General features: G+C 52.0%; 1 protein-coding gene across 1 annotated transcript in view; it reads right to left on the reverse strand.

Moving 5' to 3' along the window:
* MATN1 (matrilin 1) overlaps nt 1-15,156 on the reverse strand; it is a 118,636-nt gene that overhangs the window by 30,863 nt on the left and 72,617 nt on the right. The window contains exon 3 of the mRNA XM_069623020.1: nt 1,482-1,704. Within this exon, the coding sequence (XP_069479121.1) occupies nt 1,482-1,704 (223 nt within the window). The remainder of the gene's footprint in view (nt 1-1,481; nt 1,705-15,156) is intronic.

Here is a 15,156-nt window from a genome sequence, read left to right on the forward strand (position 1 = left end):
TATGGGCTGCCCTATTACGAGGACTGCTGCGGGACCCGCTAAGGAACATCTGGTCGGACCAGGCGTCCTTAGCGGGTCCCGCTAGCAGTCCAGGATGCTAACAACGGGCCTGTTGTTAGCATCCTCCCTATTCCCATATAGCCCTATGGGTGCTCAAATGGGAATGGGGATGTACCGGGTACGGGATGGGCCCCGCGAAAGGGATTTACCAGGCCCTCCAAGGTCGGAATGGCCCGGTAAGTCCCCTTTTGCGGGACCTGGAACCCGGTATGGAGGCCCAATATGTATAGGGGTAGCACAGGAGACCTCAGGGATCGCATTTACCATATACTACTACACCTTCTAGACTCTTGTCTTTCAGAAAACCCCCAGACTTAATTAGCCATGATCATTCAAGTCCCAATAGCTAGCTTTTCTGCAGTCTTTGACGGCTTTCATAGAAAGACAGTTCAGAAGTTGTGTTTTCCTAGACAGATCCCCAAACACATGTAGGGAAAGAGGTGCAGGTCAGTAAATATGGAAATGTGGGCATTTACTGGTGGCCGATAGCTGTGAAAGGTCAATACAGGGGGTGAGGGATAATTCAGATATCAGTCTTGCCTGGCGCATGACTCACCCGGCCGCACACACCACCCATGTGTCTTTCAAGGGCATATGCCTGTTGGGGGATGTAAATATTTCTTACTGGACCAGTCTGTCTCTGGAGCAATACTTACCACATAAGGGATAAGTACTAAAGGGCATCAAGGGGACGAATGAGTAGCGAAACTATCACACATAGGGGGGTCCCCCAGATGAACCATTTATCAAATAGTTCAATGACCCAGCTTTTGCTACAACTGGGCCCTATTCCATGGGTTATTAAATCACATCAAAGAACAGTACACACAGTGGGTAGTATTTTTGTTATACTAAAAGTTTCATAATTTATTACGTAGGCCATTGGTCCTACGGTTACAAGCTTAAAAAAGACCAATTAGGTCTATTTATAATTATGTAGAAAAATCAAAACATAAATACATATGTCAATATAGAAAATGCATGCATGTATACGTCAACATTTTGTGAATTAATCAATTAGAACTTAGGTGGCACAGTATAGTAATCAATTTTGAGGAAAACACTGGCAGAGAAACTATCTTGCTGGCCCTGTCTGTCTAATAAATCACAGACATCCTCAATTCGCCAATGTCACCTATTTTACATTCTAAAAATCATTATTCATGACCAAAAGCACATCCCAGGTCTACGTCCTTGGCAACGTTGTTAAACCGTACAGCATAACTGGTAAACACAGAGTTATGCAGGGCAGTCCTGGATGACAATGGCACATTGGCGAGCATTGCTATAGCTCCTGAGTGATAACATACTAATTTCTTGCTCACAAAGAGTGAGGCAAGTCATGTGTGGCAAATGCAGCATTTTGATTGGTGAGTGGTCCAGGTGCAGCAATTACTTTGCGCTTTACTAATAGAACTTACCACAGAAAGCCTCTTGAAACTTCTTGGTGAGCTTCTCAATGACGTGATAACTCTCCACATAGTCCACATGGTCATCCAGTGGCTCACTGGCAATCTGCCGCAAGGTGCTCTTGTCAACTCGTCCAACACCAATGGCAAAGATTTCCAGGCCACTCTCCCGAGCCCGTGCAGAGATGTCTTTCACGCCATCCTGTGGGCGGCCATCAGTCACCACAATTACCACCTAAGCGGAGTAGAAGAACATAAGTGGGTTAGAATTGATTTCTCTCTTAAAAGTCAAGGAAAATCAAGCAAATCTCCTTCCGGGTGGCACTCATGTGAAGCGTGCAACAGGTTCACCCGTGCCAGAGAATGGCATCAATTGAAGTATGGAACAGAGAAACATTAGGCCGAGTAGGCAGGGTCGGATTGGCCACCCAATGTCAATCCTGACACTCATCTGAGCCACTGAAGATCTACTGGCCTTTTTGGAAAGGCTAAAAAGAATTGATCCCCACAATGACTCAAATCAATGCTTGAGAAATCATCTTGGTTGACATCACCCAACGATCAAGACACACACAAAACTCCACCTGTCTGACAACACCCTCTCTATCAAGGAGCACATCAAATTCCATATGAAGTTGCAGCACCTAATCACCACAGCATACCAGAGGCAGCCCCTGGGGCTACCAGATCCCAACCTCACTGTGTGTGTGAGGCACCATCGGAGGCTATAGCACCTTAACCCTTGTGATCAACATGACCCTAGATCTGGCTCAGTTAGGTGCAAGGAGAGTGCGAGCCATAGGCCCATAGCACCCGTGCGCTGATGGAGGAATCTTGATTCAGGAGTAGATCAACTCAATGACAGAATCTGTGTAGCACACTACGCCATGACACAGCTCGAGGCGCTAGGGAATCTGGTCAGAACAGCCAGGCCATGGCCTTGTGCCTTAAGGACATTAGTGAGGTTGCACAGGGGTTGGAGGATCGTGAGGGTGGAGCTTCTCTGTGTCATTAGGAAGTGTTTCCAGCATGCTATGAAGAATGTCTCCCTCCTTATGAAAGGGGCAGGACAAGGGTTATATACTGGATGTGCTGATCAGCTGATCTAAGGCTGTGAGTGGACATGGACACTGTCGTTTTCAATTGAAGATATATGGGGGTTATGAGGGGCCTCGAGTATTGTCTTTTATAGGTTAGTCAAGTGATCTTAAAGGTAATCCCTGTAGGTCACAAGTAGACATGATAGGAAAATACAGGCATCTGTTACATGGTGCCGTTACAGCCCATGGATCAGCTGCACTATTTTGCTCTGGGTTATTTAAAGACTAGAAAGCAGTCTCGCCTGGAAACCAGTGTGTACAAAATTGGAGTAGTATAATCAGGCATTAATGCAGAACTCATTGAAATGGCTCCACTATTTTAGAAAACCATGTCTGCATTCTACCGTGAAAAGTTCTATTCACATGTTGATAATGATATTGATATTTTATTTATATTGCGCTTGTACACAAGTGATTCAGAGCGCGACAAGGCAAGGGAGGAGAGCAGGGGGGAACAAAACAACAATCCTACTAGGCCCAGTGACATTGAGAACGTGCAAGTGGATGGGAAAGGAAAAGGGGAAAGTGCATGGAAAGGCGGAGAAGCGGAAAGTGTGGAGCAGAGGAGAAACAGAAAAATAATAAATAAATAAATAAAATGCAATAAACGGTGGTAGTGCAGCCAGCAAGTGGCAAGTGCTGGGTTTAAGGCAGCAGACAGGGTATGTCTGATAAGTGCAGAAAGAAAATAAAGGGGGTGGGGACTGTATGGGCAGGGGTGTTGGTAGGTCTGTTAAATATCCGGGGCTAGACTAATATCCCGACTGTTGGAACGCGGGGCTAGCTAGCATTTTGGTTGTAACCCCTGAGCTTCTATCCAGGGCTACAACCAAAAGACCTGGGGCTATAACCCCCTCAGCTCCCCCCCTAGCAACGCCTCTGTGTATGGATACAAATACAGACCCCAGTGCAATGGGTGGCCAGGAGGCAGTGCAGGAGGGTGGCAGGGTGAGCAGGTACCTGGGTCCAGGGGACAGAGGGTGGCCAGGTGCACAGTGCCAAGAGAAAAACAGATCAGCAGGGGTCGGGGGTGAAGGCAGAAGCAAAGAGTAAGGTCTTGAGGTGCTTCCGGACCCGGAGATGGTTCTCCTCAAGTTTCAGAGTGGCAGGGAGGCTGTTCCAAAGAGAGGCCCCAGCCGAAGACAGAGATCTACCCACAGCTTGTTTCTTTGAAAAGTGACTGACCCTGAGGGAGTTAGAGGTAGAGGAGCGAAGAGCTCGAAAGGGGAGGTATTTACGGAGGGAAGTCTATGCTCCAAACCTTCAGTGTCAGAGAAGGTTTCCCAACAGAAGAGATAGATATGTCAAAGTCATGTCAGATATTTCATTAATCCCAAAAATGCACAATTTTGGTGATAAGCTCAATGAGATGTCATCCAATTTTATATGGTGTTACAACCAGCTTCAAGAACTCAGCCAATTCTCAGGCGTACATGTAAATCTGTATGGTCCCCACTGAAGTTGCATTCAAGAAACAATGCCAAGCCCCAGATGTGTGTTGCCTTCGGAGGGAAGTCAACCAGAGTTACTACACAGATTTTAACTTTCTTGCACTGGTCACTTAACAAGTTCTTGAGTCATCTAAGAAAGGTCCTGCATCCATAGGCTCTCCAGATGCTTTCGACTCCAAATCCCATAAGCTCAAACCAGCCATGGACAGGGATCCTGGGAGTTGAAGTTTAAAACAATAGGAGTTTTGCAGGTTGCAGACCTATTATCTAAGAGCACCAGTGTCAGTGTGGTCGCATGGACCCGGACTGTCAAGTAAGACACAGTGGACCCCTCTATCCAATACTGCAAAGAGGTAGAGAAGGATTAAAACTGCCACTTGCCCGTCAATCATCCATACCAACTCATCCTACACCATTGGGAGGCCGGTCTTTGAAACCCTGATTGGATTGGAGAGGGGCACTGATGAATGGTCCTACAGTCTTGCAGTTGAATAAGTTCTCTACCAATGATATTAACCCCCAAGTGTATTATTGGCACAGGCGGATAAAAAGGAAAGGGGTACTCACTGGATAGCATTTCTCCTCCTTGATCCAGTACTGGATACAGTTTCCCCAAGTAAGACAAGAAGTCCGTTTTGGCAGTTTGTGGGTGAGATGATTGCTGGCGGGCTCACCACCATTCAAGTGCTCTTTGGAGCAGCCTTTGTCACTGGTCATTCAAAGCCATGGCTGGTTTGGAATTGGAGGGTAGAAAGTATAAGGGTGCATCGGGTTCTTCAGGGTACCCAGAAAACAGAACCTTTCCCCATAACCACAGCTCATTATGGATATCTGCACTGGAAACCAGCAGAGAAGGGAGATGCCACCTTCCTTTTGTGAGGGTTTTCCAGTTCATCCTTCGTGGTCTGAAAAGACTTTAGATCTGTGTAAAAGTTTCTTTCACACCTCTGTTCCCACTAAGTGGCTTGGATGGCCATCACGCAGTATTTCCGTTTGCCTGCCTGGCGCCTCCTCATTTCAGGGTTTGCTGGGAGTTCCTTTGGTTTAGTGATCTCGGCAAGATAAGTTGGACTAGATGCCCATAGCCTTCTGCCTGTGCCCTTCGAGGCACCTTTGCCTTTCACCTCTCCTGCGGTACCGCTGTCATGTCTTTTGCCGGCTCCTACAGGGCGTTCACAAGGTCGGACTCTCACAGTTCTCCTCCTGTGCCCCTCATTGAATCCCAAAGCGCTCACCCTGTGCCCTTCACAGGCTTCCACGGCACATCTGCTGTGCCTTTTGTGAGCTACCACTGCTCTTCTCTACCTATGCCCCTCCCGGGCCCCCACTACTCTCCGCCTGCTCCTTTCAAGGGGTTCCCACAGCTCTTTGCATGGGCCCTTCACAGGCTCTCCCAGCTCTTTACCTGGGCCCTTCGCGGGCTCCCATATATCTCTGCCTGTGCCCTTCATGGGCTCCCTCACTTCTCTGCCCTTCGCTGGGTCCTATAGCTCTCTGCCTGTGTCCTTCACGGGCCCCCTCCGATGCCTGTATGTGCCCTTCACGGGGTTCCATAGCTCTCAGCCTGTGACCTTCGTTGGCCCCCTCCGGTGCCTGCATGTGCCCTTCGCTGGGTCCCATACCTCTGAGCCTGTGCCCTTCTCGGGACCCCTCGGATGCCAGCACTTGCCCTTCGCTGGATCCTATAGATCTCTGCCTGTGGCCTTGGTGGGCCCCCTCAGGTGCCTGCATGTGCCCTTCGCTGGGTCCCATAACTCTCAGCCTGTGCCCTTCACGGACCCTCTCAGATGCATGCATGTGCCATTCGCTGGCTCCAACAGCTTCCTGCCCGTGACTTTCATTGAGGCCCATAGTTCCCTGTCTGTGCCCTTCACGGGGTCCCTCGGCTCTCTGCCTGTGCCCTTCGTGGGCCCGCTCAGATGCCTGCATGTGCCCTTCGCTGGGTCCCATAGCTCTCAGCCTGGTCCCTTCACAGGCCCTCTGAGATGCCTGCATGTGCCCTTCGCTGGCTCCAACAGCTCTCTGCCTGTGTTCTTCGCTGGCTCGCACAGCTCTCTGCCTGTGTCCTTCCCAGGCTCCCCCAACTCTCTGCCTGTGCCCTTCTTGGGCCCACTCAGATGCCTGCATGTGCCCTTCGCTGGCTCGCACAGCTCTCTGCCTGTGTCCTTCCCAGGCTCCTTCAGCTATCTGCCTGTGCCCTTCTTGGGCCCCCTCAGATGCCTGCATGTGCCCTTCGCTGGCTCCAACAGCTCTCTGCCTGTGTTCTTCGCTGGCTCGCACAGCTCTCTGCCTGTGTCCTTCCCAGGCTCTCCCAGCTCTCTGCCTGTGCCCTTCTTGGGCCCCCTCAGATGCCTGCATGTGCCCTTCGCTGGCTCCAACAGCTCTCTGTCTGTGTTCTTCGCTGGCTCGCACAGCTCTCTGCCTTTGTCCTTCCCAGGCTCCCCCAGCTCTCTGCCTGTGCCCTTCTTGGGCCCACTCAGATGCTTGCATGTGCCCTTCGGAGGCTTCAACAGCTCTCTGCCTGTGTTCTTCGCTGGCTCGCACAGCTCTCTGCCTGTGTCCTTCCCAGGCTCCCTCAGCTCTCTGCCTCTGCATTTCCCCAGGTCCTTCAGTTCTCTGCCTGTACTCCTCCTGAGCTCCTACAGCTCTCTGCCTATGCCCTTCCCGGGGTCCTTCAGTTCTCTGCCTGTGCCCTTCGCAGGCTTCCTCAGCTCTCTGCCTGTGCCCTTCCCAGCGTGCTTCGGCCCTCTGCCTGTGCCCTTCACGGGCTCCCAAAGCCCTCTGCCGGTGCTCCTCACGGGTTCCTTCTGCCCTCTGCCTGTGCCCTTCACGGGCTCCTTCGGCTCTGTGCCTGTGCCCTTCGCGAGCGCCCATAGCTCTCTGCCTGTGTCCTTCGTGGGCTCCCATAGCTCTCTGCCTGTGTCCTTCGTGTTCCCCCTCAGATTCCTGTAGGTGCCCTTCGCTGGCCCCCATAGCTCTCTGCCTGTTCCCTTCACGGGCTCCCTCTGCTCTCTGCCTCTCTGCTGCTGCTGTGATAAGTGCACAGGCCGTTACCAAGGGCTGATGCCATGTAGTTGCTATGATGCGTTCACAGCCCATCACAATGGGCTGCCGCTGAGCGGCCACCAGGGCAGTGATGCCCACCCCATCACTAGGCCCAAGAAAGTTGTGGAGAGGAATGAGAAGGACCGGTCCAACAGGCCATTTAGCCTATGTTATGCCTATATAACATTTTATAATCTCAATTGATGATAATTGCACATTAAATTCGCTAAATTGAGTTATAGATCTGAGGAAATAGGTACCTTGGGAAGAGGAGTAGGCACAACAATTGGACCTTCTAACCTTGCCCGTCTTCAAACGCAGGCTAAACAGATTATTACAGACGGTGCGAGCCAGGTGTGCACAAAGGCTACGAGAGCGAAAAAGCAATGCATAGTGCGTGTAAACCCAGAAATAATTTATAACATTTTCTTTTCAGGAGTCAGAAAAAGATTAGAGGATTTTGAGACAGAGAAGAAAAAAAGTCTTTATGTCCTGCATTGCGCCTCCTTACCAACAGATGGAAGTGTTTCCTTAACAATGTTATGTCTTCTCGATTAACCGGCAACATAGCTGCCTATTCCACTCCACTCTCATACACAACGTCCCAATCACATTCGTTTTATAACATTTTATTGTATGATCTGAGTCTGATACTGATACAGCAATGCCATGGGAGGGCAGGAGGCCTCGGCCTACGCTGTTTTTTTTTTTTTAAGTCCTGTTGAGGGATGTTGCTGTTCTACAGAACAGGATCTTTACCAAATGGTAAAGCCCCCACTCCCAGCCTCCACAGAGCTGGAGGCTGCCATTTCCCCTGACAGATACCAGGTAAATAAGAGCTCCCCTGCATCCTCTTCCAGTTCCCCAAACCCCTAACCCAGTTGTCCACATCTTGTCTTACCCCACCCAGAGGCATAGATAGGGTAGGGCCTGAGGGGCAACGCCCACACAAAATCTGTAAATGCCCATTCAGCATTGCTGAGTGGGTATTTGGAACTGCCACTGTGCAGCCTGAGCAGCAGCGAGCGCTCTCTGTGAAATCTGCACAGATGAGCCAGAGAACCTGTGTGCATGTCAGGAACCAAGAAGCTATCTCTGCTCCGTGGTTTCTGTCTGTGCAGGAGCCGGAGGCCTATGGAGCAGCTAAGGGGGCGGTGGCTTGGCAAGTCTGAAGGGGAACAAGTAATGGAAGAAAAAGTGTTTTTCACTGTGTGTATGTGTGTGTGCGAGGATTTTATGTAGGTATGAATGTATGTGTGCATTCTTGCAAGGGTGTGTGTAAGTGCACGTGTGTGTATGATATGATATGATATGGCATTTATAACGCGCCTTTACATAGGTGTTTAAAGGCGCGACGAGGCAAGGGAGGGGGAACAAAGGGAAGACAGAAAATGATCCTACTATGCCAGTTATCATTCAGATCGCGCAAGTGCATGGGGAGGGTCAGAGGGAAAAGTGTGTGGGGAAGGGAGAGGGGAAAAGTGCAGTGAAAGGGATAGTAGAATAAATAAGATAAAGAAAAAAAGAAAAGAAAAACGGCCGTTGGTGGCAAGTGCAAGGTAAGTGCAGACATAAGTGCTGGTAGGGGGACTGTAGGTATACAGAAAACAGTCCGCAGGTGCCGGGGTAGGAAGGGAGAGAGTGCAGGTGGGCAACTGGCGGGGCCTGGGCCCGAGAATCAGAAAAGGGTGGCCAGGTAACCGGTGCCGTTTCTGCCAAGAGTTTAGCAGGGGAGAGAGGGAGAGAAAGCAGAGGTAAAGAGGAAGGGTTTGAGGTGCTTCTGGAACCGGAGATGGTTCTCCTCAAGTTTCAGGGAGACAGGAAGGCTGTTCCAGAGGGAGACCCCTGCCGATGAGAGAGATCTGCCACCAACTCGTTGCTTGGAGAAGCGACTGACCCTGAGGGAGTTGGATGCGGATGAGCGAAGAGCTCGAGAAGGAAGATATTTAGGAAGAGAGAGTTGAAGGTATTTCGGCCCCCAGGGATGGAGAATGGAGAGTCTCCATTGCCTTTGGAGCAGGCGACAGGCCAGTTTGTCAGAGGATTTGTCTGACGCCCCGCCATTTCCTCTCAGCCACTCTGCACTTGCCTTTCAGCGAGTCTAGGTACGTATGTACATATGCATATATGTGAGGGGGTGTCTGTAAGTGCATTTGTATGAATTCATGCTGTGTGAATGGTGTACATTGGTGTGAGAACAGGTGTGAATGAGAATGCAGTATGAATGTTATGGGTGCTCGTGTGAATGACAGAGAAACTGTATGGGTATGTGACTGGTGGGTGAATATGTGTAAATGTGCATGAGTTTGTTTGTTTTTATGTGTGTATGTGTGTCTTTGTATGTGTGTGTCTGTGTATGCAAGGGTCATTGGACCATGAACAATTTTTAAAACGGACATGGCATGTTTAACTGGCGTTTATGGTTGCAACAATGCCAAATTGAGAGTTATTATTTGAAGGAGAGGTTGTTTGGGGGGATGTACTACACTATTCATTGAAAATCTTCTGGGTGTTGTTGGTGACCTGGCTCTTCTAATGAATCCCCCTTGAATGGTGTGGGCTCCCCATCTATGCTTTGTCGCTCCTGCGCATTTAGAACAAACGTACATCCCTCTGCATGCTACCCTTACGGTGGGCCCTACTACACTAGCTCTAGGCCCCACTTGTTACATAAATCTAGCTATGCCTGGCATTGCTTGGTCCCTTGCCAGCGCAGGGAACACTAGTGTTCCCGGCGTGTCACCGACCCGGCAATGGCCACCATGGAAAGGGCGAAGGGACTATGTTCCCTTCTCCCTGATCCATACCAAACATCTTTTTTTGTATTTACTATTAATTGAGAAACAGCAAACACATTTCTTATCTTAAACAACCCTACTATTAGTACCCCAGTACAAAGTGCCAGGGTAATAATAGCAATATTACCCTTGCAGGGGAGGCCTTTCTGGCCAGGCTGTTCTTTGTGTGCCAGGGCAGCCCCTGACACGCTTCCTGTGCCACGAAAGTCTCTGGGCCCATCCAGTCTGGCTTCCAGGCAGGCTGGCAGGCGCCACGGCCCTTGGGTGGCTGAACTGCCCCTGGCATCGGTAGCTCGGCCCACCTGAATATGTTCCTGGGGGGGCTCCCCTAGGTGCCACCTGGAACCCGCAAATGGATTTAGGCCCTGGGGGGTGCACGAGGCAACGACTGCCCCTCCCCTCACATCCCCCCCAGGTAAGTCTCTTTCTCTTCCTCTGCTTTCTATTTTCTTCTCAACTGTCCTTTTTCAAATGTCCCTGTTTCAGATTCTCTTCCTCCCTGCCCAGCCCATTCTTAGGCAAGGGAGTTCTTTTCTATTGTTCTTTTCATTACTTTTCTTTTGACATTCCATCCAGCCCCATGGTGGGATGGAGGGTTTCTCCCAAACACACACACACACACACACACACACACACACACACACACACACACACACACACACACACACACACACACACACACACACACACACACACACACACACACACACACACACACACACACACACACACACACACACACACACACACACACACACACACACACACACACACACACACACACACACACACACACACACACACACACACACACACACACACACACACACACACACACACACACACACACACACACACACACACACACACACACACACACACACACACACACACACACACACACACACACACACACACACACACACACACACACACACACACACACACACACACACACACACACACACACACACACACACACACACACACACACACACACACACACACACACACACACACACACACACACACACACACACACACACACACACACACACACACACACACACACACACACACACACACACACGGGACACAAAAATAAAACATGCACTGCACTCTAAATAAAATCCCTTATTACTCTGGTGTCTGCATATTTCTTTCTAGGTGTTTCCTCAGAGAGCAGGCATGTGGCCTCTCTAGCTGGGGCCACGTGGGGCCACATGCTACATGGGAGTAGCAAGCCACAGCCAATCTAAGAGATATTCTTTGGCTCTAAGAGCCAAATACAAGTCACCAAAAGACCTATAATCAGGCATCCTGACTACCCACCCAACCTCACTACACAAGACCCATACCTTGTGTCTTGCTTTCCCACCCACACGAGAAAACACCTAGACCTGGCACCCTGCCTCCACACCCACCGTAACACAAAGACACACCTGCCTTTCTAAACTAAAAGCGCATACCTGGGTCCCAGTCTGGTCTTCCCTAGTCTCCCCACCAACACAACACACAACCCATTAGTGGCATCCAAACTGTTTGCAGACCGTACATAGTGAGATGAAAATGACTTTCCCATGATCATGTACTTTAGTCAAGAGCTGAAACCCGGATTTGACCACAGTTTTACGTTTGACTCGTGACCATATGTTTTCCAGGCATCAACTTATACAAATATACGTCCATGTATGACTTTAAAGATTTAACATAACTCCTTGATTAGATATGTCATAACAAGTCTGCAAATCAAACTGTAAACCAAATTAACAAATATAAAAATCTTAATGTTGCGGAAAAAGGCAATGATTGGAGCTCCATTTTTGCTATACTGAATAAAAGCCCACAAGTACCAGCTGAAAAATCACCTTTGTGCTTTGCAACTGTGTTTTCAAGACACATGACAACAAATAATAAATTGTGTGGCAAGGTCACATGATTGTAGTTTTTGACTAGGTATGCAACCCCGTGTTTTTTGTGCATGCCAAACTAGAAGACACATTATGTAAATAAACTAGAATTTCTAAAAGGGTGGTTTATTTTATAACTAATTTTGGTTTTCTACAGAAGAAGGCATATACTGCGTAGTAAGCTGGAGCTGGGCGGTTTCACTTTTACGTGCAAATACACAAATTAGTTATTATCTAGAATTCACAGTTGCTCTTTCCCAAAGACCTGTTCCTGCTCGACGTCTGCATCCTATCCACCTACATTGATTCCCTGTTACATTTTTTTAGATTTTTTTTATTGTGCATGTAGTCCATAAAAAAGGAACAAGCCTTATAGCACACATTAAATAATGACATGATTCCTTAAAATTCAATTAATAAAAAATAAAAGCAAACATTTAAGAACAAATATATATATATATATATATATATATATATATATATATATATATATATATATATTACATGGCCACGGTAGTGGCCATGTAGTTATGGTTAAGTTGGTGTTTCCATAGGAAGAGCACTTTTTGGGCGGCTTATAACTTTGCTCTCCCTGGACGAATCCTCACCAAACTTTGCAAAATAAGTATTTGGGTTACTCTGAATTTTATTGCAAAGTTTGGTGAGGATTCGTTCGGGGGGGCAAAGTTATAGGGGAGGTCCCAAAACTTTTTTTTTCCCATAGACATAATGGTAAAAAACTTTGCTCACGCCTACAGCCCAAACTGCTGGACGGATTTACACCAAATTTGCGGCAGGAGTGGCGGCTTGGTCCCGAAAGCGTGCTTTGATTTATTTGGTGTAAATCCGTCCAGTAGTTTTAAAAAAAATGACAAAAATATAAGTGAAAAAAAATTAGTGATATCTGTGTTCGCTTCGCGGACACACTTCCCTGTTCGCTCCGCGGACAGGACGGTGATTGGGCAAGCAGCTTCCGTGATGTCCGCGGACATCTGACGTGCTCTCTCATTGGATGCGGTGAAAGCGTGCAGTGCGTCTGGCTTCAGAGAAGCCCGCCATCTTTGTTCCTCACATGAGAGGCTTTGTCAGCAGGAGTGGGATCTGCCGCCTGCACAGTAAGTCTTTTGTGTCTGTCTCCTGTTCCTCCCAACCCCGCTCATGCCCCGTGTGTCCTTCTTGTCCCCCCCACCCCCACTCATGCTCCGTGTCTCCCCTGTTCCTCCAGCCCCCCACTCACGCCATCGGCACACGGTGGCCAGCGGAGGGCCGAGGAGCTGGATCTGCCGCCTGCACACGAATGCTGTGTGTCTCTCTCCTTCCCCCCCACCCCCCGCTCATGCCCCGTGTATCTCTCGCCCTCGCCCCACCCCCGCTCACGCCCCATGTGTCTCTCGCCCTCGCCCCCCCACCCCCGCTCATGCCCCGTGTGTCTCTCCCCCTCCCGCCCACCCCCCGCTCATGCCCCGTGTGTCTCTCATCCTTCCGCCCACCCCCTGCTCATGCCCCATGTGTCTCTCCCCTCCCGACCACCCCCACTCATGCCCCGTGTATCTCTCCCCCCCACCCCCCGCTCATGCCCCGTGTGTCTCTCTCCCTCCCCCCCACCCCCGCTCATGCCCCGTGTGTCTCTCCCCCTCCTGCCCACACCCCGCTCATGCCCCGTGTGTCTCTCCCCCTCCCACCCACCCCCCGCTCAAGCCCTGTGTGTCTCTCTGATTCCCCCCACCCCTGCTCATGGCCTGTGTGTCTCTCCCCCTCCTGCCCAACCCCCGCTCATGCCCCGTGTGTCTCTCTCACTCCCCCCACCCCCTGCTCATGCCCCGTGTGTCTCTCTCCCTCCCCCCACCCCCCGCTCATGCCCCATGTGTCTCTCTCCCTTCCCCCCACCCCCGCTCATGCCCCGTGTGTCTCTCTCACTCCCCCCCGCCCCCCGCGCATGCCCCGTGTGTCTATCTCCCTCCCCCCCACCCCTGCTCATGCCCCGTGTATCTCTCCCCCTCCCACCCACCCCCCGCTCATTCCCCGTGTGTCTCTCCCCCTCCCGCCCACCCCCGCTCATGCCCCGTGTGTCTCTCAACCTCCCCCCCACCCCCGCTCATGCCCATGTGTCTCTCCCCCTCCCCCCCACCCCCGCTCATGCCCCGTGTGTCTCTCCCCATCCCGCCCACCCCCGCTCATGCCCTGTGTGTCTCTCTCCCTCCCCCCCACCCCCGCTCATGCCCATGTGTCTCTCCCCCTCCCCCCCACCCCCGCTCATGCCCCGTGTGTCTCTCCCCCTCCCGCCCAACCCCCGCTCATTCCCCGTGTGTCTCTCCCCCCCGATCATGCCCCGTGTGTCTCTACCCCTCCCGCCCACCCCCGCTCATGCCCCATGTGTCTCTCTCCCTTCCCCCCACCCCCGCTCATGCCCCGTGTGTCTCTCCCCCTCCCGCCTACCCCCGCTCACGCCCCGTGTGTCTCTCTCCCTCCCGCAACCCCCCGCTCATGCCCTGTGTGTCTTTCTCCCTCCCCCCACTCCCGCTCATGCCCTGTGTGTCTCTCACCCTCCCGCCCACCCCCCGCTCATGCCCCGTGTGTCTCTCCCCCTCCCGCCCACCCCCCACTCATGCCCCGTGTGTCTCTCTCCCTCCTCCCCACCCCCGCTCATGCCCCGTGTGTCTCTCACCCTCCCGCCCGCCCCCCACTCATGCCCCATGTGTCTGTCCCCCTCCGGCCCACCCCCCCGCTCATGCCCCGTGTGTCTGTCCCCCTACCGCCCACCCCCCGCTCATGCCCCGTGTGTCTCTCTCCCTCCCTCCCACCCCCGCTCATGCCCTGTGTGTCTCTCCCCCTCCCGCCCACCCCCCCGCTCATGGCCCGTGTGTCTCTCCCCCTCCTGCCCACCCCCCGCTCATGCCCCATGTGTCTCTCGCTCCCTCCCCCCCACCCCCGCTCGTGCCCCGTGTCTCTCCCCCTCCCGCCCAGCCCCCGCTCCTGCCCCGTGTGTCTCTCCCCTCCCGCCCAGCCCCCGCTCAAGCCCTGTGTGTCTCTCCCCCTCCCGCCCACCCCCGTGTGTCTCTCCCCCTCCCCCCCACCCCCGCTCATGCCCCGTGTGTCTCTCCCCCTCCCGCCCAACCCCCGCTCATGCCCCGTGTGTCTCTCACCCCCCACCCATGCCCCGTGTGTCTCTTCCCCTCCCGCCCACCCCCGCTCATGCCCCATGTGTCTCTCCCCTTCCCCCCACCCCCCACTCATGCCCTATGTGTCTCTCCCCTTCCCCCCACCCCCCGCTCATGCCCCATGGCTCCCTCCTTTCCCCCCACCCCCCGCTCATGCCCCGTGTCTCTCCCCCTCCTCCCCAACCCCGCTCATGCCCTGTGTGTCTCTCTCCCTCCCCCAACCCC

The sequence above is a fragment of the Ambystoma mexicanum genome, chromosome 11 (genome assembly GCF_040938575.1).
Source record: "Ambystoma mexicanum isolate Mex_15411 chromosome 11, UKY_AmexF1_1, whole genome shotgun sequence".
Lineage (NCBI taxonomy): Eukaryota > Metazoa > Chordata > Amphibia > Caudata > Ambystomatidae > Ambystoma > Ambystoma mexicanum.